The sequence below is a fragment of the Condylura cristata genome, unplaced genomic scaffold (genome assembly GCF_000260355.1).
Source record: "Condylura cristata isolate star-nosed mole 26May11 unplaced genomic scaffold, ConCri1.0 scaffold00027, whole genome shotgun sequence".
Lineage (NCBI taxonomy): Eukaryota > Metazoa > Chordata > Mammalia > Eulipotyphla > Talpidae > Condylura > Condylura cristata.
In genome coordinates, this window is record NW_004567128.1 from 4,835,089 (window position 1) to 4,862,511 (window position 27,423).

A 27,423-nucleotide genomic window follows, 5' to 3' on the forward strand; every position below is an offset into this window, starting at 1 on the left:
AGGCCATCCACAAATTACTTGCAGGAGCAACTGAGGGGAGAGCAAAGGGAAAGGGCTTCTCTGCCCTTCCCAAGTAGCTTGGAGAAGAACTGAGAGGTGACGGGTCTGGTTGCTGAGTCCATGCAGAAACATGAGGCAGAAGTGGCAGGAGAGTCACCAGCCCTCAGAGATGCCAGGGCACCAGCAGCCCTCTTCCATCATGGGGCGAGGGCAAGTATGATTGAACACAATCTCGAGGACAAGATTTCTGGAAGCTTAAACCTTCTGAGAACTACACCAGTTCCCCAACACCGACACCTCGTTTTGTGGGGTTCAGGACCCTCCCCATACCCCACACTTCTAAATCCCTTCCTCTCTCAAAAACACCATTTTCTTTAGTATAAAAGTTAAAATGGACGCATATTAAATACTACATCATTCTACGACTGACTACTAGTGTTCATTTTCTTTAAATATATTTAAATACAAAACAACCATAGTTTGGTAAACCCAAAGCTACAAGCTGGACAGTTACTGGGAAATCAGTACTGGCCATACAAATCAAAAAATCTGCAGGAGAAAGATTCAGAACAGTTCATGAGGGTCGCAGTTAGCAAATGACTTCGAGACTATGCAAACCACCTCACTGCTACGCACAGTCGCACAGCCATTCCATACGGTCAAACCTTTTTCATTCACACATAGAAAAATGTTCCCCAGGCTCCGTCCCCTCTGCTCCTCCGCACACAGAGTCGTCCTCAGTTATAAGACTCTGTCAGTGAGCCAAGGCACCCTCAGCTGCTGTTTGAAGGAAGGTGGGTCTGGCTCTACTGTGAGACTATGTAAAATGAATTTCTTCCTAACACCTGGAGAAAAAACAGTGACAGCAACTTGGCGAAGCAGCATGCTGCTTAAAATGACCGCGAGGGGCACTGGGACAAAGCTCGGCCCTGGAGCCTAAGGACAGCCCTTTGCTCCTTTGGAAACTGGCAGTGCTTTGCACCGCAGGCTTTCCACTGGCACACGTTCAGGGGCGAAGGGGGCACCTGTCCTTGCAGCTGTGGCAAAAGAAAATAACACGAGGATCCCGAATCAAGGACTACATTCCAAGGCTTCACTCCGCTCTGATTCGATTACCTGTTTACAGTACAATTTCCAGACATGTAGTTTAAATGTCAACATAAAAGCCTGAATAATTTTCCCACATGGACTCATTCAAGTGCAATCAGTGATCTCCAAGTGTTCTGTTCATCCATGAATTTTTTGTTATATGAATTTGTGACGTCGCTTTACTCAGAGAAAAACAATCGGGGACACGTGGGGTAACAGATGAAGCCAGTCTTTTGCTGCTTGGAACCCTTCCTCTCATCATTGCTTAAATCTGATCAATTTAGTTTTTTGCTTAAGATCTATAAACCAACAAATAACAATCAGGTTTTGCTTTTTTTTAATACATTTTTTATTTAGATAACATCGATTTATAACATTATGTAAGATTCAGGTGCTCCATGTTATAACTGGACATCTGTGTAAGTTAAACCATGCTCACCACCAAGAGTCTAGTTTCTATCTAACACCTTCCCACTGGCCCTCTGTATCCATTTCACCCCCCTCTGAACGCCATTCCCCTTGGGTAACCACCAATCTGTTCTAAGAGGCTGTTGTTTTGTTGGTTTGCTGGCTTTGTTTCTTTATATTCCACATAAGAGTAAAATCATAAGGTATTTCAAAAGTATGAGGATTTTCCTGCTGTCATTATTTATCATCATTCTATAGAGACTCCTTTATTCTTTAGTTGCTCATTCATCTGTTTCACCGGCAGATACATGCTTGGACACTCAACGATATCGCTTAATGAGGGACCGCAGTGAATCAAACTGGCAGTGACGTTAAATGTCAACGGATCTAGCTGAAGTGAACATGAAGATACCATTCACCTGCACGTATCTGGGTGAACGATCTTGTGCTTCTGGCAGCAGCTCTCCAGACTTTCTCTGCACTCGATGCAACTGCAGTTTTCTGGGTGCTGGATGAGATCTTGGGGACACGGTGTTTTACAGATGCACTCGCAACGATCTTCGTCGAACTTCATGTGAGGCCCACAGAGAGCCAGTTCCTGGAGATAAGGGGGATCTAAAGAGAAGCAGACGAGGATTGGTGGAACAGCCGTAGCATGTGGAGAGCAGAGCCACCCAAGTTCACATCATTCTAGATAACTTGGATTCGCTTAAACTGTCCTGTAGATTTGTGCTCCTAATATATTTTGAAAGGTTTATTTATTTATGCACACAGAACTGGGGTACAGGCCAGAGGTGCAGGGGCGGTGAGAGGCTTCACCAGAGACAGAGTGGGGGGCAGAACAGGCAGATTGACAAAGCACACTACTGAGGGGAGCAGCAGGTGGGTCAGGAGAGGTCTGCAGCGCCATGTGGTCACCTCTGGGACGGAGATCCAACACATGCTGAAGTGGCTTCAGCTCCTTAGTGCTGTGCTTTAACCCGCTGTGCCACCAGGGAAGGCCCTGTGCTCCTAATATTTTAAGAGGGTGAAGGAGGTTCACAATACAAACAATTCACATGTTCTCACATTTGGGATAAAAAATGTTGTACACTGACTGTTTTTGTAAGGTGTTTAGAGAGAGTCTTCGGCTGCTGACTTGTTAGGAGTACAGACATTACAACCAAACATTCATGAAATGTAGGCGATCTGGGAATTGAGTTTAGTCCTTCCCAGTTTTTTTTTGGGGGGGGGGGTGAAGGGGGGTGGGATTGAGAGGCGAATGAAACAGAAATGGCATAGCCCTCATACCTTCTGGACAGTGGTACATTTTCTCACTGCAGATCACAAGTTGACCTACAACAATGACCTTGAAATTTAATCATCTGCTGGAAGATATATTTAGCTGAGAGAGGAGGGTCTGAGAAATTTTTGGTACACTTAGGGAGCAGATATTTCTAGGAAGTGTATGTAACAAAGTACTGGATAACTCTTACTCCACATCCACTTCTGATCAAACTGAAATTCATCGCAAAAAATGGAAGAGACAGAAAATCCAGACGAACTTGACTATGAGACCTTAGTATCTTTGCTAGAAGGCTTTGAAGGAACGTATGAATTTAGTTTCTTCTCCAAACTGGCTTCTCTCCCAGTTTGCCTTGTTTAGGCAATCACTCTTGACTCACCCACCATATTGATCCTAATCACCATGTCAACCCATACCAGCACCCCGGAATGTGCTCTCTCTTCCCATCACCACTGCTCCTGCCCCAATTCACTCAGTACCTCATATCATGTGAGTGCTCGTGTGTGTACGGCTGTCACTGAGCTTGCCACCACAGTTTTACTCCTCTGATCCATTATCAATGCAAATCACCTCTCTGCTACTTCACCTACCTCAAAAGGATCCCCTCTATCACTATAAAAGCCAATTTTCCCCTAGGACATCTGCAACTCTCCACGAATGGACCCTATTAACCTCCCCGACTCGACTCATCTTCGGTCTCTTTCACGCGTATATTGTATGTCTCATACCAAGTTATGGTACTTTCTGCTCCCCAATAACCAAGGGTCTCTCAGCTCCATGCCTGTGGCCTCCCTTTTCTCTGCTAGACGTCCTCCCCACTACTATTTTCTCGACCTCCTGGGAGTTCCCTACGTGCCTTTACTCTGTGCATATTTCCACACTGTCCTTTCTTGCTTTGCTTGCATATTTCTGTTTATTTCTAAGTTTCCTCCATTAAGTAAAAATCCAGAAGATTAGAGACCAGGTCTCATCATTCTGTCATAAAATACACACTTGCTAAATGTCTATCAAGGTTTTTTTGTATAATAAAAGGGTCTTGGAGCAGGCTGTATATGGGAACTCTGAAGAATCCCATCCAGCATTCTAAGACATTGGGTCAAACCACCTATTCTTGACATAGTTGATCATTAACGACATAACAAAATGGCACTCTCATCTCATGCCACCCCATCTGATTGCTTTGGGTTGATGATCTTTGAGGGACCAGGTGGAATGGGTGGTGGAAGGCTAGACCCGAGGAGATACCATACTGAGTTGTGTGAAGAGGAAAAGGGTAAGCTTTGTCATATGCCAGGGAAACAGACGTCACTTTGGGCAGAGGAGAGTTTCTAGGTAGGTAAGGAGCCCTTAAAAGTTTTGCATGGACACTAGGTGGCAGTAGAGATTCACTCACACCATTCAGGCAGGACCAACTCTTCTTAAGACGGGATGGTTTAGGGAACATTATTAGTTCACTGAACTTCACTTAACAATATACTTGGCAGAGGCTGGTCACACACCCTAAGGGCAAGTTAAAGTAACAAAGACTGGATGTAGGAGGATTGAGTCAAGCAGCAACCAGTTAAGGCTGACACCCTGAAATATTCTATGTCCATTTCAATCTTAGGGCAGTTGATGGCAGGGTATCAGTGTGTTCTGTGTCCAGCCTTGTTCCATTTATCATTTTTATCCATAAACAGATGGGATTTTCCAAAGTAGATTCTTGAAGTCATAGTTATCTTGAGGAATTTACAAGGACTCTCCCTCATCCATTTCTGCCCCTCCCTCCTTTCCTTTTTTCTTTATTTTATGGTTCCTTTAAATAGTTTAGCGCACTGAACTGAATCTGACAAGATGCAATTGAATTGAACGTGGATTCTGTAAGTCGAATGCACTCACTCGGATAGGGGCTGGCATGGCCTGGCTACAGTAAGCCCCCATCAGGGCTAGTTGCTGTTGGGGTGTTTGTTATCACTATTACTGTTTCACTACAGCAATCATTACCTTCCATTCCAGTGAGTGGGTTCTCCTCCTGTAAAACACATTTACATATGTTGTTATCCCAGAGCATGTCAATAGGACAGAGTTTCTTGGAATGGGAACAGCTAGAAAAAGAAAACAATAAACCAGATTTCAGGCTTTCAAGGGTATTCCAACCACCAGAACAATTTTTTTTTTTAAACGCTGACTACATTTCTGAGTAGAGAATAGTTAAGATTTTAAGGAGCTTAATTCAGACCTTTGAACTGCATCGTTTTTAATAGTTCTGTAATTACAAATATTTTATTTGGAAACTAAGCTGTCATTTCGGAAAGTTATAATCTTTTGAAGAAGACTGGTATTAAGACTGTGCAAGCTGGCTGTGAACAGAGCTTAGTTACCAAAAGTAAATATTGTTCTAACATAGTTCCTAAGCATTATCCTCTTTAAAATGGAGATAAGAACATTGGCCAGGACAGAGGACCATCCTAAGGATAAATGTTCCTTTTCTAGGAGCTTTCTTTCCCACTCGAAAGGGGTAGAACTGTCCTCCTGGGTCAGTGCTCACTAAGATAACACCACACTCTGCCTCGCCTGAGTCACTCTTGCCAGGTCAGTGTCCAGCGCGTTCACCTTACATTTCCATCCAGCATTTGTAATCTGGCCTTCATTGGTTTCTCTATTTTCGATTTTTCTTCAAGCCAATGATTCTTACTGTGATTTCAGACCACCACAGGCCAAGCTGCCATAATTTGTCTCATAAAGAATCACAAAATACTCTCAAGAAAATGTCAAAGTCAAATTAAGTTTAAATCAGTTTAATTTAAAAGAAGTTCCCATTTGGTAATTTTTAAGCGGAAGGGTCGAAAACTGTCAAGCTCAAATAGAGATGGTTGTGCCACTCCCCAGTGACCCCAGGAGTCCTCCCTACCCCACCTGCCAACTTCAGACTTCAATGTATAAACAGCCCGACACGAGTTTTATTGCAGCCGGGAGTAAGTTACCAGCTGCATTAGACCACGTGTGCTAAGAACAAAGATGTCAGCACGTACACATGCTGGGTTTATAAACACTGGTCCTCCCACAGTTTACCACCAAGACTGAATAAAAATAATACTTTTCCCAAAGTTTTTACCAGGAGATCTGGTTAGAAGGTAAAAGGTGAAAAAACTTGACGCCGAAGTGAGGACTCCATGCTTAATGAAGTCTTCACTCATAGCTTTGGCCAAGGCAAGAAGACGCTTACTCGAGTACAAGAAATGCTTACAGATCTTCTTCTGGGATCTGGATGGATCGTCTGATAATCGAGAATGGATGGCGGGGAGCTGTTGGCAAACACTTACAGCCTGTATGGTTGGCGACCTTAACAGGCACTAACTCAGGCACCGAAGTCAAAGGTACAGATATCTCAAAGAGCTGGAGGAAGGAAAGATAAACATAATATACAAACATTTTAAAAAACAACTCTTACAGATTAAAAAAGGCACTAACACAGAATATGGAAGTGAAAAAAATAAACTTTACTAAGCATCAGACTTTGGCCCAACCTCTTCACTGGTATGGCCAGCACCTTGGCAATGGTGCCACTGGGCTCGGCCCCTCCTCAGAGACTGAGTGCCAGATTTATGGATTAAATGAGTCAGGCTATGAAGTTCCTTCGAGACCATGGTGAATGGGTTATTGTTCAAAACTATTTTGGACCCTTCCCACACTATCTCCATGGACGGAGCAGAGTTTCCTGGTCCTTGACTGTGGATTTGGCTGTGTGACTCGACAGGACACAGCACGACTTCAATGCTGCTGCCATGGGGGCTTGTCTGCGCATGCGGGTGTGGTGGCCATGAGGAAACTCGGGTCTGGAAGGCTTGCTGGTCGTGGGGAGACACAGGGAACAGGCCCGGACTCAATCTGCAGCCGAGACAGTCCAGTGGAGTCCACTTTAATCTAGCTGAACCTCAGAAACATGAGTGAGAATAAGTCATTGCTGCTTGAAGCCACCGAATTTAGGGTGTTTATAAAGCAACATTAGTTATAACTAACTGGCAGAAGATCGTCGTGCCTGGACAAACAATGTTGACTAACACGAAGATCACTTTGTCTGCGTGCATGTGCCAGGCCCTGCTGTAAGCGCTTTGATAATTAATTCATGTACTCTTATAACCACATTACAGGAAGCCCTTTTATCCAGTCCACTCTCCAGATGAAGGTAGAGAGGGGTCTCTTAACGGGCCTACGTCCAGATAAGCATTGACTGGAAGAGTAGGGGTTTGGCCTCAAGGAGCCTACTCCTGACAGGTGATGTTCTTCAGAATATGCATCAGGGCTTCTGGGATTGAAACTGCTTTGACCCAAAGAAACAAGGTGGATCTTAGCAAGTAGAAATGGGAGAAATGTCCATTACCTTGTTCTAGAGTGGTTCTATGATTTATGAATGAATTTGAACTTGATTTTAATTGCTACCCATTCGAACCACAATCCCAGGTTGTCCTGACTACAGTCTTCACTTTATTTCTAACCAGTGTTTCACAGACCAGTCTACAACTTTGAACTGAGAGGTGGTTCTTTAAAACCACTATTAAAGTGTTCAACTATGCATCTTTGGAAAGAAAAACTGCTGTACACTTCAGTACATTCTTCAAAAGCAATCATTCATTGGATACCCCAGTCAGAATAAAGCACAGCTATCTGTTAAGTGGAAACAATCCATTAAAGTTGTGTTTATTCTGACCTTTCAAGATGTAATGGAACCTCCCTGAGTCTGAGAGAGTGTTTTTAGAATGTTCACTTTGCATCAACTTCATCTTCTTGCGAAATTTTTCAGCTGTGTTCTCAGGAATAACATAGTCATAAACGAAAACCTCTTACATAATGCAAGCTTTGTTTCCACAAACAGCTGATGCCTAGCCAAATGTATGCTATTTTTTTTTTTCCTGATTGGCAAATGGTGGAGGTCAGACATTTCACAACTTCCAAGATTTTTTGAAAGGATTCAGAGAAAGAACGTCCAGTTTCAAGAGTATTTTAGGGTGTGCAAGGAACAAAATGAATGATAACTTTACCTAGTACTGAACAAATCGCATTCCATTTTTTCTCACCCAGTGAAGATAACTACCTAACACGCACATACGTGGTGAACATGTCTACCTCTCTCACAAGCACCAGGAGAATAGACTGTATCAGTAAATGTGACAATGAAGTATGACAACATGCAGGAGAAATTTGCAACATAGCTCCAAATGGCAGGAATGGCAGTTAGACATAGAGCTTTTTCAGCTGTTTTCCTAAGTTTGTTATCACCCTTCTCTGACACAATATTGAGTACACTTGACCACAATATAAGTAGTGATAGAAGGAAACCGCATCTACTGAGCCAAAGTATATTAGAAGGTAGAGAAGGAAGACTTCTCTTTTTCATGGGACTTGAGGATTATTTCCAAAGGACTTCTGCTGTGTGCTGGATGTTCTTTACAGGTTCCTACAAAGATGTCCCCTCCCTTGCCTCTCCCCAGGCTGTGTCAGGACACTGGCCTGAGAGTCTGCAGCTCTAGGTCCTCCGGGCTCCCCAACTCTCTACCTTGCCCACAGCCAGTCAGCAGCCCTCTTCCCACTGTCTGGGTCCTGCCCCTTGCTTCTCCAGTCTAAGGTGGGCACGCATCCCCTTTCTGCTAGTCCTGGATGGCACAGCACTTCCTCCTTCCCCTAACCCTGTCCTCACCTCCTCACAGAACAATTCTCCCTCCCTCCATTTGAGCAACACAAAACCTAGAATATACAAGACCGGCTTTCTTCATCTCTTTATCTGTTCTAGAAACTTTCACATGGCTTTCTCATTCTTGACATGACAGCATCAGAGAGGCAGTAACTGAGGAGAGCCCAGACTCTGGAGTCCCACAGATCTGGATCTGAATCCCACAAGTTCCCTAGATGTCCTCATCTATGGTTAGCCCCTTGGAGTTTGTTTCAGGGTAACCCCCAAGAAAACATTTAGCACAGGCCTCGGCAGCAAGCTTAGAAGAAGTTGTCATCACTGCCATCACCTGGGTTCGGAGAAGGCCTGCTGACCGGGGCTCCTACCTGTTTGGAAACATAGGAGGTGCTGGTGTTCACACACACGAGGCTCTCGTCATTGCAGCAGCCACCACAGCGGAACACGCTCACGCAGGGCGGCTTGAAGAATGTGTTGGTGCTTCTTCCCAGCTCGCTGGCCACCTCCACACACGTCTCCCGGGGGCTGCACTGGGTTCGCTGCCACTCCTCATCTATAACTGCAGAGAGGCAGCTGTGGGTGAAAGAGCCCAGCCGCCCCACGGGGCCCAGCTCACACAGAGCGCGGACCTGCTTGTCACATTGGCAGTGCTGGCGGATTTGCTGATCATTCGTGCCAACAAACGTTACTTTAGAAACATTAAAACCCGAACTTGTGTTCCTTCCCACTTATGCTCTACAATATAGAACATATTGTAGAATATGATGATTTTCTTTTCCCCTGGGCACATCTGGAGAAGATGATGGGTAAGGAAGGATGAGGGGGCGTGCCCAGCAATAATGTGTTGCTTACTAAGGAGGTCATGGCCACAGCTGGAGAGCTCTACCGGATGCCAGGTGTGGAGAGCTGTCCCCATCCTTCAGAGACCCGTTTCCGTGCTCGCTCGAGTAACTATTCTAGGAAGCAAACCTAGGCACATGTGAATGGAAACTGAAGTGGAACTAATCTTTCCTGGAGTGAGAGTTTTCTATTCGCAAATGCTGGACACTGGCGTGTATGCAACATGATGGAAGAAGCCCGTTGAGCTGCATGGAAGGAATGGTATTCTGGCCGTTCTAGCTAAGTCAAGGGAAATAAAAAAAAAAAAAAAAAAAAAGGAGACATACCTCTGGGAATAAGAAGACCACATGCATTCTTGTCAAAGAGTATTTGTTTTTCTCTAACAGTTAATTTTTTAAATTAGACATTGCCACTGACACTTACTGTTGTGCAGCCTTTCCACAGACAGGTTTGGCACGTGATTCAGTTTTATAAGACGACCCTCACAGATGTCCTTTTATCTTGCCATGGGACTACAGATTTGATTACTCATTGGTGGGGGTAATGGAAACTTCTTGTGGTAGGTGGTTTCTAACTGACTGCCAATGATGCCCGCCTCCTGGGGTTCCTGCTCTCATCGAGTCTCTGCCTGTGTGTGGGGGCTGGATCTTGCGACTTACTCCTTATCAAGGCAATTATAACGAGAGTACTAGGATGTCACTTTTGTGATTAGGCAAAAAAAAAAAAAAACAAACAAACTGTGACTTTCCTCTTGCTCGAAGTCTCTGTCTGGCTCTCTTTCTCTTGCCTTCTGGCCTTAAAGGCATGGATGAAGTGAGCTGCCATGTTGGAAAAGCCCACAATGGCCTGTGAGGAACTGAGTTTTGTCAAAAGCTACTGACTGAACTTGGAAGCTTGCCTGCAGCCCCTAGGTAAGTGACTCTAGAGAAACCCTAAAGGAGAGCTCCCCTCACCCATGTAGGCCAGTTCTGCATTTCTGACCCACAAAAACAGTAAGAGAAGACATGTTGTCTTGAGCAGCCAAGTTTCAGGGTAACGTGTTTTGTAACAATACATAAAATCTCTATTTTCACCCAATTCAAAAATTTCTGTGGTGTCTCCACAAGTCATTCTGAATTTCCATACATGTGAACATGTTTCAAGTAGAAGGAATAGAGAGAACTTCCATTTGAAGTATACAGACATAATATATCACTGGAGATCTGTCCCTACTGTCTAATTTTTCCCCCTTAGAATATCTTTTCTATATCTCTCTCCCTTCCCCCCATCCCATTCCAATTTTCTTCATAAGTTGCTTCTTCAATCACCAAAAACACAATATGCAAGATTTTTGGCCCACTGAGAAATGCAGTATGCTACACAATTTGTTTTTTCATAATAAAGTCTTTTACCCGAAGAAAGCATTTTTATACACACAATTATGAATATTTATAAAACAGCCAGAAAGCTGTAAACACAAGAGATAAATTACCCATGTATGTATTAATCTGGGTGTTATTTAATTCCATATGTGAATCATGAATCCTTGAAAAAACAAGCAATCAACTTATGAAAATATTCCTAGTTTAAAATTCAACTTAAATATTGCTTTCCATTTGCTTTTTAAAATAAAATTAAGCTTTGAAAGTTGGAATATCAGATTTTCATCCAAACTGTGTGGAACTGTGACCAGTGCCACAGACAAAAGATTCATAATTCTGCTCCTCTTCTCTACCGTCCTGCAGGCTGATGGGACTCAGGGAGGGTTGATAGAAATTACAACTGGTGAGGGCCTGCCCTGGTGGTGAAATGGGTTAATGCACAGCACTATGAAGCTGGCCATAGTGCTTCAGCACAAATTTGATCCCCGGCCAGGGAGCTGACCCTCATGGCATAGCAGACCTCTCCTGTCTCCCCACCCACTGCTCCCCTCAGCAGTGGATTTCAGTAGATCCTCCTGTTCTGCCTCCCACTCTGTCTCTGGTGAGTCCTCTCCCCCTCCCCCACCGAGCGCCGTCTCTGGCCTTGCCCCAACTCTTGCATGCATAAAGAAATAACTGTTTAAAAAAAAAGAAATTATAACTGGTGTGACACAGTGAGTTGATTATTTCCAGCTTCTAGCTTAGTGACTGCTTTTAAATGATCCTCCATGTCATGAGAGCATCTTAGAGTTAGACATCTCATCAAAAAAGGGTGATGCCTAATGGGGGGCCACGTCATTAAGCTGGCAACCACGCTGCTGCCCACGGCCCAGTGCACAGCATGGTGCTGAAGAGTCACCATCCCTTTGGGAGAAGCAATCATTCAAATGATGTCATTTTCTAGTCTGCAGTTGTATTCTTTTATCTAGGAAATTCTCCCCCCTACTATCCTCCCATCAATACCAGTAGGCCTTACTACAATTCACCTTCCCGCATCTACTTTTCATTTTTACTAAACATCAGAGTTTTCAAGAAATAAGCAAGCTGTGCCTTCTTGGATCCTCTTCACTGAAGAGTTCCCAGGATAAGTGGGCGCCATGTTCTTTTTCTATTAAGAACATTCTCTGCCGTCACATCTCTGAGTTAAACACCGCTCTCATTTCTGAAGCATTCTTTTGGGTTGGTTTTTTATCTCAAAATCATATTGATCATATCTGGGGAGTATACACGGCAAATGGGGAGTCTTCACTGATTCCAAAACCATGACTTCAAAGATGCCCTTTTCAGCTCCCTGATACATGCATGCCCTACTCAAGCTTCTGGAAGAAGTTGGTGCATCTGTCACCATCTGGTAGAGAGTGTGAATTGCCACGTGTACCTACCTTTGAGTGTTTCCACGTCATAGAAAGTTGCCGCAAACCTGGTGGACCGGTGGGACGCTGAGCGAGCGTCCGCGCTGGGAAAACTTTTGAGCTTCAGTCTGCATCGCCACAGCTTCCAGTCATCAAAATGGGTGATTCGGAGCAATTCCTCCAAACCAGATGCCGCCCGAATCTGCTCTTCTGAGCGTTCTGACATTGACCGAGAGGCCCGCTGCAAATAAACAAATGAAAATACTGGCCTCAAAGCAAGTTTTAGTTTGCATTGATCACCTTTGTTGCAAACATACATGCCATCGGGAAAGAAAAGAAAATAGATATCGTCTCCAAACATACACTAGAACCTAGGAAAAATGACCTCTGCTAGTATTTTTGATTCACATTCTGTTCAATTATGATGGAATCAAAGGAATTACTTACTCCTCCTGGGTTCTCACAAAATTTAAGAAATATTGTAGCAAGTTGACTGGTGGACTTCAAAAGGTAACATCCTCATGGTCCCCTCCACCCCCCACCCCACCCCACCCCCGCCAACTTGTGAATTTGACTCTTTGGGAAAAGGATCTTTGCAGGGGTAATGGGGTTAAGGATCCTGGTTATCCGGGCAGACTAAATATAAACCAAGTGTCTTTGTAAGAGACAGAGACCAAAACTCAGATGCAGAGGAGGTCTTGGGAAGGCAGAGGTGGAGATCAGAGTAACGCAGCCACCAGCCAGCACTGGCTGGACCCCCTGCAGCTGGATGAGACAAGGAAGGATCCCTCCCCTCCAAAGATTTTGGAGAGGCCATGGCCCTGCTGGCAATGTGATGTTGGGATCTGGATTCCAGAACTGTGACAGAACACATTTCTGTTGTGCTAAGTCACCCAGTTTGGGGGTCAGTGTCACAGCAGCCACAGGAAACAACTTTTTATCATACTAGTGTTGTGACCCCAGGCAAGGACAATTGTTTCTAGCAATACTATTTGTCTGAGAAGCAGATCCATAATGTCTAGTCACACAAGAAAGATTTTAAGAGCCCAATAACCCAGGTTTTCTGACTTCTCATCCTATTTTTGATCGGTTTACCACTTCAAAGACACGATGTTTGCCTGATAAAATACACTTTGTGGGCTTACGTGGAAATTTGCTTTTCATAGTTACACAGCTGTAGTGGCTGATAAAATTTTCTATGAGAAAAAAGACTTGGCCAACCAAAGATTCTTATTTGATGCTATCCATGGGTACTAATGTATGGCTTCAGAGTTCTACAAGTTTCAGTTCAACTCAGAAATATTTTTAAACTATTCAATCATGAGAATTCAGGAGAAAATATCAAATCTCTAGGTGGAACTAAGGCCATGGCATGGCGCATCCAACTTATGTCATCCTCAAGAATGCGGTGTTGAGCCCTCCCTGGCGGTGCAATGGGTTAACCACAGCACTGTGGGGCTCATGCAGCGCTGTACCCCAGCCGGGAAGTGACCCATAGGGTGCAGTAGACCTTTCCTGTCTCCGTGCTGATCCTCTCAGCGGTGTGTTTCAGTATATTTACCTGTTCTGCCCCCCACTCTGCCTCTGGCGAGTCCTGTCACCCCCAGCACCTCTGGCCTGTACCCCAGTTCTTGTGTGCATGAATAAATAAGTCTTTAAAAAATGGAATCTTCAGGCCCTCCCTGGTGGCGCAGCGGGTTAAAGCACAGCACTAAGAAGCTTAAGCCACTTCCGCGTGAGTTCAATTCCCGGCAGCCCCAGAGGTGACCACATGGCGCGGCAGACCTGTCCTGACCCACCCGCTGCTCCCCTCAGCAGTGTACTTCATCGATCTGCCTGTTCTGCTCCCCACTCTGTCTCTGGTGAAGCCTCTCACCGCCCCTGAGCCTCTGGCCTGTACCCCAGTTCTGTATGCACAAATAAATAAATCTTTAAAAAAAATGGAATCTTCAACAACAAAAAACGAATGCAGTGTTTGTTCAAGTTTTCAGAAATAGTCCTCAACTATTTATGAGAACTTTAAGCCTCCAAATTTAGAAGCTAGTGTGAAATAAGTGAGACACTGCAGACAGTCCTTTTCAGCACGAGAGAGACTGGACAACTCCGTGGTATTGTCACAGGCTCGAGAATGGCAATTTATTCCCTATAGGTCTCCTGCACCGGTTGTTTTTTGCATAACTAACTTTATGTTATCTGCTTGGGCCAGAGGAAGGTTAAAGTTGGAAAGTGTAAATACAGCCTCCAATTCATATTTAAACCACTGGTTTCAATGGCATAAACTACACCAAACCTTTGCCAAATACATTGCTCATAATTTCTTCCTGATTTCTAATGGAGGTACTAATCAACACAAATAAATAGCAAGACGAATGAAGTAAAGCAGGGTAACCTGTTTAATAATACACCAGGATTTATGACTTTTTGGTAATTAACCAAATCTGTTAAAAAATATCACTCCTAAATAGCGAATCCTCCTAATGTGTTGGTCACCACATGCCAATTTCTGGATCATGTGGTTTAAAGCCTCTGCAAGATTTTGTGCTGTTTGAATACACACTGCTTTCTGCAGCACAATACCAAGGGAAGCCCCCTTTCCATTGTTAATTTCTACATCCTCATGCCATTCTCCCCTGAGGAAGCAAGAGCATCTCCAGATGTCAGGCCTAGGCAGTGCTCTAGGCCAAGGGTGACTAAGATGGGCGGTGAGTTGTTTGGAAAGATCCAGTGGCGGGTTCCACGTGGTAGAGACTGCAAAACCCTCTGGGCCCGACTAATTCCAACTCTCTATTTTTATCCCTTTCCCTCCCCATGCAAAGTATCCAATCAGGTAACACAAAGAGTAAACAGAGACATGACTTGGGGGTGTCAAGGAGCTACACTAAAGAAAACTGCAGTTCACGTTGGTTGCACACAACCAGGTGAGGGAGGGGCCTGACAGGTCAGATTAGGAACAGCGGTCAGTGCAGTGAGATGCCACTTCACATCCAGTGGAGGGCTAGCATCAGAAAGACTGGCAATAAATGCTTCATGTTGGGGACACAGAACTACGGGGACCTTTGTTCTTTGCTGGGTCACTACCTTGGAAAAGAGATCAGCAGTTCTTTAAAGAGTCAAAACATATCTTAGTCATAAGGTCAACCAATTCTCCTCCTAGGTAACAACCAAGAAACAGAAAATAGATTCTTGGCCGTGTGGGGGTGGGGAACAAAATGAGGGTGCATTGTAAAGGGGGGTAGGCGCTGAGAGGAGCGAGGGCTACAAGACTCAGCACATATACATAAATCCCTGGATTCCTTTAAAGCATGAATAGGGCCCTCCCTCGTGGCACAGGGCTTAACATCTGAGCGCTATCAAGCTATCGCCAGCCACTGCCACACGAGTTTGATCCCCGGCCAGGGAGGTGACCCACAGGGCACGGCAGACTTCTCCTGTCTCGCTCACTGCTCCCCTCAGGAGTGTACTTCAGATCTGCTTGTTCTGCTCCACTCTCTGATAAATCCTCTCACACACACTCATCCCAACCTGCACCTCTGGCCTACACCCCGGTTTTTATATGCATAAATACAAAAATAAATCTTTAAAAAAAAACACAAATAGGTACATCTTAGAGTATGCACGTTGTATATCAAGAGAGCTGATGAAAGCAAGAAAGAGGAAGGATCAGAGGCCTGAAGAGCACATTGCATGCAGCTGATGTAGGAGGCCTTGGAGGGCACTGGAGAGCTGGGAAATCAGCAGATACCCATTTCATTGGCTCACTTGCGGTCATTTCTTTCCCTTTGACCTTAGAACTCTGTCTACTTAGACCTTTCGTAGCTGGGTGTTTCCTTCTCAGGGAAACCTCCCCTACCACTGCCACCACTGCCTAGGTTGAGGGGCTCTATCACAGGGGTCCCCAACACCCCATCCTCCTCCTTGCCAGGGCTGACCACCACGGGCACTGTTATTTCTTGCTCAGTGCCCGTCTTCCCCATTGAAGCGATATTGATATGTCTTATTCACAAAACAATAGTCAGAGCTAAGTAAGTATTAAATCTGCACAAGCAAGTTGATTCCTGAGAAGCCATAGACCATTTAACCCTGAAATGATTCATTTATTCAAACTGCATCACTTATCCTTTTAAGCCTCTTTGAATTCCATCTTGGGGAGTGGGGGGGGGGATAGCTCAGGACTAAGCGTTTACCTTGTATTCAAATATTTCTATTCGAAGTCTGTTCTTGACTCGAGTCACCTGATCAATGGTTTGTAGGCCAGTTTCCCACCTGGATGACCTTTGCAAGACTAAAGAGCAGCAAGGCTGGTTTGCAGGCTTTGCAGCACTAGCAGGTCGAAGTGGCTGAAGAAATGCGACTCTAAACTCCCACAGGCCAACAGCAGCCTTTCCTCACAGCAGAGTGCAAGAGTTAGTGTCGCTGTCACCTCCTGTCATTGCCCAGGACAGAACAGCCCCTTCACATGCCAGCCTGTGCGATGTTTGAAGGGAAAGAGAAGTAGGAGCAGAAACACGAAACTTAAGAGGCTCACGACTGGGGCATCCAGCTGCGTTCAGATCTGGGATTGCTGAGCCAGAAGGCCCACTTTCACAGAGAATCGCAAAGGCTGCTCTTGGGGAGAAAAGATGCGGCGTATATACACGATGGCATTCTGCTTAACGATTAAGAAAACGAGCCCCCCATGTGCAACAACATGGGGCACTTGCAGGGGATGGCACTCAGTGAAATGAGCCGGAGAAAGGGACACTATATGTCACACACACAGGTGAGCTGAATAAAACAAAAACAAATGTTTGGCCTAAAAGAGCAATCAGTAGTTATCACTAGAGGAAGGGGAAAGAGAAGGGGGGTGGGTGAGCTGGGACAGGACTCTGGTGCAGGAAGCATTTGGACATGTAGCCCCCAACTTAACGTGGCACCTGCACGTCTCAGCAGTGAACACCTGACACTTGTATGACTGTCTGATGCACTCTTACTTCTAAAAAGATAAAGCCTTTTCTTGGGCCATTCCAGTCACATATTGGTGAGCATCCCCCTGTTCTGGATGTGGGAACTGGCCTTCTGGTGGCAAGCACCACGCACCATGTAGCCTATGCCAACATCGGAGTACGAGGCTGAGAGTATCTTTAGGCATGGACCCACCTGGCTTCAATTACAGAGTGAAAAAGAAATACTAAACCAAGGGAAAGAGTTGAACAACAGGTGAAAGAACCCCTCTGTTCTAGATACAGAAAAGGAGGTCCGCCGGGCCCAAGCCTCACTGGATTTCCTTAAAGCTTACTGCCAGGGGAGAACAGGCATGTGGACTGTTCAAAACTGGCTTCAATGCAACTGCAAGCAGGGAGATGTGAGCAGCTCTTACAGGTAAACCCTTGGCAAAGGATCCAGAGGGCCCATGCTGGGAACCGGCCGGGCCTATATGAGGGAGACTCAGCAGAAAGGAGTCAGGCAGCGGGCATTCGAGAAACTTCCCTTCTTTCTTCTTGCACAGGGGCCGGGCATCTGGTGCTGGCTTGAGCTTTGCTGTCTGTTTTATGGGCCTTGGTAATGCTCAGCAGCTAGAGGTGAGTTTGAGAAGAGCAAGATCAGCAACTCCACAGTCCATGAAAATTACAAAGAAACATTTTTCCAGGGTAAAGCAAACCTTTTTCTTTTCCAGACCTTTCTTAGCATCTTTTTCAGGCAAAAGGCCAATTTTAAAGTTTCTACTCAGGTTTACATGTCTTTGTAGATGGTTGAGAGAAGCACAGCCCCCACTCTTGCAGCTTTTGTGCTTTGAGGGCCTGGGCTATGCAGAGCAGAAGGTCCTGGCAGATGGCGCTGCCACTGAGCACAGCGAGGGGCCCAGCTGGTAATGACCGCGGCTCTGCGACTCTGACCGGCCAGCCGGGCGGTCCTGCTTCTCAGGGTCCAGAAACCGTCCGCTTGGACGGGGCCTGTGCTACCAGCGGCTTGTTTCCTTACGCGTCTCTGTATGCACAAGAAACTCGGGGTGTTTCATTCAACTCTCACCAAGGAAAGGAACTACAAGCACAGGGAGAGTGTGTGTGTCCCTGCGGCCGTGCATTTGTGTGAGTGTATGTCCAGCTGTGTGGATATTTTAGGGGCATGCTAGGGGCTGATGCCTGGATCCTTCACACCCTCCCATTTGAAGATTGTAGGTGATTGTCTCCCAGGCCTGGCACATGAGAATTTATGTCTCCTTACATGGGTTAAATCTTTACTCCACTTCCATCAATGATTCTGAGTTTAGGAAATGTGGTGCAGGTAAGTATGGGTTGAGACTGACTGGCAACAACCTCTAAGCAGACGCTCTGAATAACCCAAGGGTATGAAGTCCCACGGTCTGTGCAAGGTTCTTCATCACTGATCTCAAACATCCAAAGCCCAGTGTAAAACCCGGAGCCTACATGGTCACCAGGTTACTACTGAAACCGCCAAGAGTGGAATCTTTCTCAGTCCCCCGATGTTAGGCTAAGTACCTCTTCGATGCATGAGATGTTACGAGACGTGCGGCGGGCTTGACGTGCGTTTCTGATAGCAACGCTCTGTGCCTCTGGCACCAGTGAGCCCGCCCCTGCTAGCCAGCCCGACTCAAGGAGGAGGCGAGGCATACAGGGCAGACCCTTGCTCGGTCTGTCTCGCGCCCTGGCACTCAGCACAATATGCCCCTAAAAAATGCAGGGGTCCATGTCAATATCAGAGGCTCTCCTCTTCTTCCTCACCAACAGCCCATGCAAGGTCTGGGACCGCTCAAATCCTGCCAATCTCCACAGAATGATTCTACTGATGACCCTGTCTCCACAGGATGATTCTACTGCCTCAAAAATTGCAACCAGACCACCCATGATGACCGTAGGTGCTGGACACTATTAAGGCAGTAGTTCAGAATCCAGGGGTCCCAGAACCCTGCAGATCTTGTCCACCAGTCACCAAATTCTTTTTTATCCAGCCTCTATTACAGGCTTGGCCCTATGGGGTTGGGGCAGCAAATAAGATCATGATAAATTCCTACTCTCAAAAAGCTTTCACTCAAATGGAAGGCAACCAACAATACACTTATACACAGCAAATGAAAAGCTTCACATACTATGAGGAGGATAAGAGTGTGTCAAGAGAAAGGGAAGGGCTGGCAAATGACAACAGAGGGCCACATCCCACCTGACATCTATTTTTGGATGGGCTACAAGTTAAAAATCATTTTTGACATTTTTAAATGGCTGAAAGGAAGGGAAGGAAGAATATTTCATGATGCCTGAAAATGAAACACAATTCAAATTTTCAGAGTGCAGATAGTCTGGCTGGAACACAGCGCCCCATGTGGTTTCCCTTGGCTACGCCTCCCAGCTCAACAACTGCGGCTCTGGCTTCCTGATGCCCCGGGGAAGCCCCTGGCTGGTCCCTGAGGCCACTGCACAGTGGTAAGCCAGCTCCCCCTGCAGCTCCCCCAACCCATCGCTGCTCTCCTGCCGGGGAGGGATCTTCTCCAAGGCACTCATCACCTCCGACAGGCCAGAGATTCACATGCTGCTGGCCTCCACCTACCACCCTGGGAATGAAGTTCTGTCGTATTTGCTGCTGCATTTTCAGCACCAAGATCAGAGCCACCACACAGCAGGTCCTCAACACACAGAGGCATTGGCAACTGCTGGCAAGTTCACGTGAAGGCGAGGTGATGAACGAGGGCATCGCCAGTAGCCAAGGCTTTCATTGCAGGGGCCTCCGAGCATCCTGGCTTCGTAAGGCCCTAGCACCTGAGGAGAGACTGTAAGAAGTGTGTGGGGGCAGGCGAGGGCAGGAGAGACACGTACCACCCTAAAGCAACCTACTACACCCACAGCCAATCTCACCTGCCAGGGAAGAGATGAGCTTAGCGATGTGCTCAGATCCAGTCTGCTGTCCTTTGCGTCCTTTTTTGTCCAGTTCCTCTAGAGAGCTGTGGTGAAGGGTAAAAGTGCCTGCACGTCCCAGATCTTCTGATGTTACAGAGCTCTACGAGGAAGCCTCCATGCATCTAAATACTAGCTTTTCAATTCGTAAATTGGCTTTCTAATCCTGCCCTCACAGAGGTCCGGGTAATGGACCTTATGTAACGTTCAGCTTGAATGCCGTTTCCCCCCCTAGTGTTCTTAGGGTCTAGGGTAAAGGTTTATTTACAATTCTAAATCAGGTTTTTTACTTTAAAAATGTCAACCACGGACAGATGGAGGGAATTCCCCTGGATCCAGAGCACCGGTGATAGGCCAGAGTGAGATACAAACTTCAACCACCAGTGAAAAGTGACTAAGTAGGATAGATCTGTGCATAGAAGCATGCAACTTGCCATATTTAACCAGAAGGTCACTAATGGAGAAGAAATGAATGAAAAATATTGCAAATGCCAAGGACTGTACTTGATGGAAATGTTAACAAAAGCTTGTTGGGGCACTGGACTCACAATGTCATGGACATTCCTGTGCATGCCTTTGGATGTAGAATTGGGGGGGTGGGCGGGAGGGCAGGCCTGCCACCTTGAGTTAATTATGGAAGGTGCACCTTAGTCCTTGGTACTTAGCTCATGTTAGAGACAACTTCCAAAGGCAGTAGGCATAAACATTATGGGAGCTATGTGAAAATTTGGGGTACCCTACTGCTGTGGAGCTTGAATTTATTGCAGTCTTACACAGAGTTTGGGTGACACCAAAGGCCAGTTCCACCAGTGATGTCTGGAAAGAGCGGGCTGAACAGTAGTATGGGGAAGGACACAGATTTTGCCAGAAGAGTTGGAAAACTCTACCTTGATCTGGCATTATTCCTTTAGTGCTATACTGACAGCTGCATCAGGGATGGAAAAGATCTCTGGAAGGTGGCTGCCCCCACTAGATCAAGGAGGTTCCAAAATTCCTGGCAAAAACAATTATCAAGCAAACCAGAAATAATGCTGGCCAGGTCAACATGAACAACAGAACAGTAAGGTTGCAGGTATCTATTTGCCAAATGCCTGGTGTCGGCACTATCATAACTCAGGGCTGTCATGTACAGGTGTCAGCTGATGCAGACGGAGGGCCAGAGTTGTGTGCATATACTGCACAACTGTGTATAGCGATCCCAGCTGTATAAAAAAGCTGGACTGAGCACAGAAATATATTCCACACCTAAATGGTTAATTTGACTACATTAGTGAGCTGAACGTGGCAGTGGATTACCTTTATTTCTAGAAGAAAATGTATTTGGCTTAGATTGAAAAATACAGCAGCAAAAGAGTAATATATAGATCTGAGTCATTATTTTCAGTTATCTCAGTTCCAATTCCATGCACTGTTGACCCAACAGCTCTCCCGAGCACGAGTGTAAGAGGAATGAAGACAGAATGCCTAGCATTTGAGTGACAGGAGGCACTAGTCTGGGGTACTGGTTACTGCTGGCAAGGTCACTGGAGAAAAAATGTTCACAGATCATAATAGAGGCACCAACAGTCTAAGCTGACAAGAGGGAAATGTTCAAGGCTAGAAAGTGAGGATTTGGGGAGCGGGGGTCGGGAAAGGTACCCCCAGGAACAGGAGAGGGAGGCTGGAGAGAAGAGTTCATGGGTCTAGTATGGAGGAGGGCCCTGAAATCATCGAACACATGGAACATTTTTATCTTAAAAAAGCAAGAAATAAACTCAACTTCCAGTGTCCAAGCCATGCCCATGCTGAATATGGGTACAGGCTCTCATCTCCACAAATTCTTAGATTTTCTCTTAAGGAAAAGTTGGGGGGAAGGGAAAAGTCTAATACTTAAGATCATCTATCTCCTCATGTCTCACCAAGCACTCACATCTATGTATGCCAAGCTTCTCGTTAGCAACAGGTAACCCTTTGCCTTCACTTCAGACACATTTAATTAGCTGGGGCCGGCTGGATATAAGCTCAGTATATGCCATTTCACTTAAAATACTATATAAGTTTCAGTAATGCCATTCATACCTTTCTATGTATATGTGTAGCTTTGCTTTTTAAAGGAAATCACATGCATATGACAAAAATTCTAATATTGTTACTAAGCGAATAATGTCACACCTTTGCTGAGTAAGGACACGTGTAAATTAACTGCTTTCTTAAAAAAAAAAAAGTGCCCCTTTAAGTGTAAGCATTAGCAGTACATCTGGCAAATCTAAAACCTCACTGCGCCCAGAGCACTTGAATTCTTCAAGTCTCAGCACTTAAAAAGAGTCAAACAACCTAAAGAATGTTACTTATTCCCAACAATTCAGTCTCCTGTACACCATCAAAGAAATCAACATTTTCACAGTAAAATAGAACCATTTGAAAATTCCATGCAACAAAACTGGCAAAAGTAACTGCACGAACCCAGAACATCAGAAGGATTCTTGAGTTTTGTTGATACAAAAAAGTTGAACAGTTGCATCTGCCTCAAGCAGGTCAAAGGTCAAAGTTTTTCCTATCACATTGGCTCAAAATGGGATTCCCTTCTGCGTGCCTGACACCGAGACCCAACCTCTGGGCTGGTGGCAATGAAGTGGGCACAGATGGCAGTGTCCTCTACCACGCACATTTGGAACTTGGAATTTAAGAGAGTAGATGGACGAGGTGCTCTCTGCCCACTGTTCAACTTCTTTTTAATGAGTCGCCCCTTCACCCGCTCTCCCCAATCTTTTTAGACATTCTCTCTGTGAAATTTTAATAGAGATACACACTGCACCTCTGTTCATGGGCTGCATGTGTATTTGTGCTTTAGGTACAAGAGAAAGACTTGCTCACTCCCAAGGACCAATTTTCCCCTGTTGGGGGCGACATCACCTCAGCCCTGTTGAGAACGCATGTCCTAGCAGCAGCTACAAAACCTCAGATCCACATTGGATTGTTTGTTCACAGCCAGAAATGTCTAAATAGATACTGATTTTGCATCACATCAGTCAAAACAATTCTATCGGGATGATGTTCAAAATAAAAAAAAAAAAAAACTGGAAAAATACGAGTGCCACCTAGGCGACACTCACAGCCGTATAAATAAGGCCCAGCCAGCGCATGGCAGGCAAATGCTTTTGGCATCACTCTCGAACCATCGGGCTTGAACTGACATTGGCTTGCAGAACCAAAGATCTGGTGGCTGCTGAATTTTACACATTTCCAGGAGCAAAGCCCCAAAATGACTCCTGAGAAAACAATTTTCTAGATGGTGGCAATGTGTCATTGGGAACACCAGATAGAAAATGTCTTGCAGAAAGCACAGAGGTTTCAATTTACAGGGCAAATTAATTAATGCTCGCTGCTCACCAATGACCTGCAAATAAATGGCCCACACAGTTATCTGTATCATAAAAAACAAATCAGCACTTCACCAGGAAATCCCTGGATATACAATTGAGGGAGACTTCCCCCTCTGAAAAGATAGCAGAATACTCACTCGTGTTCTATTACACTATTTCATCTCCAAACCGCACCCCCTGCAAGTAAAACAGTATTTTCAAACACTAAGAATCTCAGTGAATCTAAGAAACAGCACGCTATCCCCCAAAGCAGGCTCACTCCTGCCCACTGCATTTTTATATAAGCTCGAAAATAGTTGGGGGTGGGGGTGGACAGAGAAAGTTAGTTGTCTGTATAAATAAAAAAACAATTTAAAATGTCTGCACTGCATGAAAAGTTGAGCTCACCTACCTTCACTGGTCCATGTTCATAACTGGAGCTCTCCACCAACTGCAGATAAGACATCATGAAAATATTCACCACTGCCCACTGTCTGTACATTTTGAGTATTTCGATATCCACTGATTACCAAGCAGTTGACATCAGGCGGCTAGAGCAAACTGTTTTCAGAGGCATTCTCCAGAAGGAAAGTTCGAAACCCCAAGACTTCACATGGAAAAACAAATAATCAGTTGTGATCAAAATCCAATGAAACGACTTGAATTAGTCAAGGTAAGCTTTTGCACAATCTTATGGGGGAGAGATGAAAAAAGGTTTAAAATGTTCTCATTTTCTAAAACTCATCAGGAGGTGGACCTGTCTTCCATTAGCAATGAGCAAGCACTCTAAATCCATTTCATGTTCAGCCAATTAAAAAAAAAAAATCTCTTCAGCCTATGCCCCAGGTTCTAGTAGCTTCTAAGGAGGTGGCCACCAACGTTTGCAGCTACAGAAGGCTGGAACCCAATTCTGGAGTCAAACTTTTTTCACAACCTCAACGAAGCATGCAGAGGCATGTGTCTTAAATCTGACACAGATTTTGGCAGAAAAGGCAGGGAAGTCTTGGCTGTGATCCTGTCTTGTCCCTACCAATAGCAGGGCAGATTTTAAAAAACGTCCTCAAAAGCTCAGGGCTGTCTCTTTCACACAGATAACCTGTAATGCGAAACCCCAGCACAAAGGCTTGACTGTGGTTTGATTTGCTCAGGAAGAGAGTTCAGTTGCTCATCGATCGACAGCCAGTAACACACAGACAGCAGCTCCTGTTCTTCCAAAAGTCTCACATAGGCACACACGCGAAATAAAACAGCCACACACATGTGAAAATGCAAACATCCACAAAACGCAAAACAGGAGCTTATTAGTAGCTTAGGTCAAAATGAAGAACACTGATTTTTACAGAAGCTACAATTCATTTATTTACATATGCCTGAAAAGATCTCTGGTACATTGTTAAAAAAAATCATGCAAAAAGCATTACAAAAATCACGTTAGTGTGGGATTCTCCAGAAGCACTTGCAAGACAGGTCTGGAAACTGCTCTAAATGCAAGGGTACCACGCAGGGCAAAATCCTAGGAGTGTGCGTGCCTTCACTAGTTTCCAATCTTTGATTTCCAGGATTTGGCTCTTTCAAATCCATTTTTTGCATTTCGGAAATCAAGAATGGCCTGAGAAATCTCTTCATCAGTGTTCATCACAAATGGGCCTAGGACAGAAAGAGACATTCAGAAAGTGCTGGGTGATGATAGCATTTTTTCCTACCACTACAAATGGTTTGTATGTGTGTAGTACTTTCCCCCCAGGCCCAATACCTCCATTTCTTGCTTTCCCCCCATATTTTAGTGAGGTAACGTTGGTTCATAACATTATGTAACTTGCAGGTGTACAATGTCACCATTCAACGTCTGTACATGTTGTCACCAACAGAAGTCTAGTTTCCATCCATCACATTACAATTGACCCCCACTTGCCCATTTCACCCAATCCAAAGCCCTTCTTCTTTGTTACCCAATCTGTTCTCTGTATCTGTGAGTTTGTTCTTGTCTTGTTTGTTTACTTGTTTTTTTTATCTTCCACATATAAGTGAAATCATAAGGCATTTGTCTTTCTCCATCTGACTTATTCCACTTAGCATCATCCCCTGAAGATTCCTCCAAATTGATGCAAAAGGCAAGAACTCATTCTTTTTCATGATGCGTGCACACACACGCATGCACGCAACCACGTCACCTATTTTTTATCCATTTGTCCATCAATGAATATATCTTGTTTCCATATCTTGGCTACTGTAAATAATGCTGCAATGAGCATGGGACTGAATGTATTTTTTTAATTCATGATTTTATATTCTTTGGATAAATATCCAGGAGTAGAGTAGCTGAATCATATAGTGGGTCTAGTCTTAATTTTTAGAGCTGTCTTCACACTTTTTCTAGGCACCAACACACATTCCCAACAGTCTCATTGACACTTGTTATCTTGTACACTTGTTATCTTGTGTCTTTTTTAGAACAGCCAATCTGACAGCCATTCCACCGTGGTTCTTAACTGGAAACAAATCCCAGCAGATGGTTACTTTCATGTCCAATCTGAGGACTATCATACAAATTTTCATGACTAGGATTGTGTATGAATATAAAGACCCAACTTCAGATAAACACATGGAGTTGCATCTTACTGAGCTATGTCAAGGTCTTCATCAGCAATGGCAAGCTGTACATGCAATACATTCTTAGGTTTAGTTCTACTGCAACTCTTTCTGTAGTCCAGTAGAGTTGGCGTCACAGAATTAACTGATGTCAAAAACTTATCTGATCTAATACAAGGAATTGGCAGATCTCATCATGGTGTATGGAGTCTAAGTAGCATACAAAGCCATGACCTCACATGAGGAATCTAAGTCACTTTTGAAAATAAATAGCCAATAGCCATGTTTGTGTTCCAGGATGTCTGATTTACAAAAACATGCAATATGCAGATTTGGCCCCTAGGTCCTAGACTGCCAAGCCCTTTGTCTAATTTCTTGGTCTAACCTCAAGTTTTGCTAAAGATACAGAAACCCTCCCTTAATCACTAGAAGGCAATGTGTCTGTCTCTTCCCTCTTCTTCACACATTGTAGGGGCCACCGGGTCTGTTTTGACTATCACTCTTAAGACACATTGGACTGACAAGGCCAGTTTTTACAAAGCAGTCGGCAGCTGCCAATCAGCAGTTGACATTTCAGCTGAATTGTCCATTCAGTACATTCCTTCTGTGAGAGGTTCCTGATACTCCTTTAAAGGAAGTTCCTTGTCTAAAGGGTTTTCTCTCTAAGGGGTCCTGAGTAAAATATAACTGTGTTATCCAGAGGGAATCATACATTCAAACTTTTTAACTGCTGTTGGCATATGAGTACAGATTTGGCATTCACTTTGGTCTAGAAGCTGAGTCTTGATGATGTTGAGGCCTTTTGGGAGACTTCAGGCAAGAAGGCAGCAGGCATTTAAATACATCCATCCACCCACCCACCCATCCATCCACCCACCCACCCATCCATCCATCCATCCATCCATCCATCCATCCATCCATCCATCCATCCATCCATCCATCCATCCATCCATCCATCCATCCATCCATCCATCCATCCATCCATCCATCCACCCATCCATCCATCCATCCAATTACTACCTAGTGAGAATTTACCAGATGAAATGACAAGTGTCATGTTTTGTTGGCATTTACCTAAGTAGTAAGCTGGGTTGTAGGTGGTGTTCGGTGTTCCTTGTTTAATCAAATAAAAATAATATGAGGGAGATGAGACAGAATTAAGGTGGCTGCTATGGATACCTATTCCAGGCTTTTCTGCCTATTTCTACTATCTCACAGTCACCTCCATGCATTTTAAAAGTATACAAAAAAGTGACTAATATTTGAGAAACTGAAAGAAATATTCTTAAGAGGTTCTGATTTTTCACTTACAATTACAACAGACTACAAGGGCAGAACAGAAATCAGCTATTTTTGGTCAAGATCAAAATGATATTCACTTCCCCAGCAGAGCAAAAATCTCTTTGTAAGTTGAAATTCCATCTTTGTTTTCCCCACAATATTGCTTTGAAGGAAAGTGAATGCATATAGAAATAAATGCCGTGTACATTTCCCCCTCTGACAATGGAGAAATGAAACAAAAGTTGTGGCTGGATAGAGGTTAAAATCCAGCTATTCTTTGCAAGCATTCT

At 44.7% G+C, this 27,423-nt stretch overlaps 2 protein-coding genes across 5 annotated transcripts in view; both read right to left on the minus strand.

Annotated features, from left to right (window-relative positions):
* Positions 1-1,458: 1,458 nt before the first annotated feature.
* On the minus strand, positions 1,459-23,992 carry FIGF (c-fos induced growth factor (vascular endothelial growth factor D)). The gene is made up of 6 exons (XM_012730292.1): positions 23,676-23,992; positions 12,070-12,280; positions 8,816-9,006; positions 6,009-6,157; positions 4,766-4,866; positions 1,459-2,112 (listed from the first exon to the last, which is right to left on the minus strand). Exons 1-6 carry the CDS (start codon positions 23,763-23,765, stop codon positions 1,913-1,915), a joined length of 942 nt encoding a protein of 313 aa, XP_012585746.1. The 5' UTR covers positions 23,766-23,992; the 3' UTR covers positions 1,459-1,912.
* Positions 23,993-24,623: 631 nt separating this feature from the next.
* The window catches only part of PIR (pirin (iron-binding nuclear protein)), a 60,680-nt gene continuing 57,880 nt past the window's right edge, over positions 24,624-27,423 (minus strand). For all 4 annotated transcript variants that reach the window (XM_004689873.2, XM_012730220.1, XM_012730221.1 and 1 more), the window contains one exon: positions 24,624-24,910. In XM_004689873.2, the coding sequence (XP_004689930.1) occupies positions 24,798-24,910 (113 nt within the window). In that variant the 3' untranslated portion in view covers positions 24,624-24,797. The remainder of the gene's footprint in view (positions 24,911-27,423) is intronic.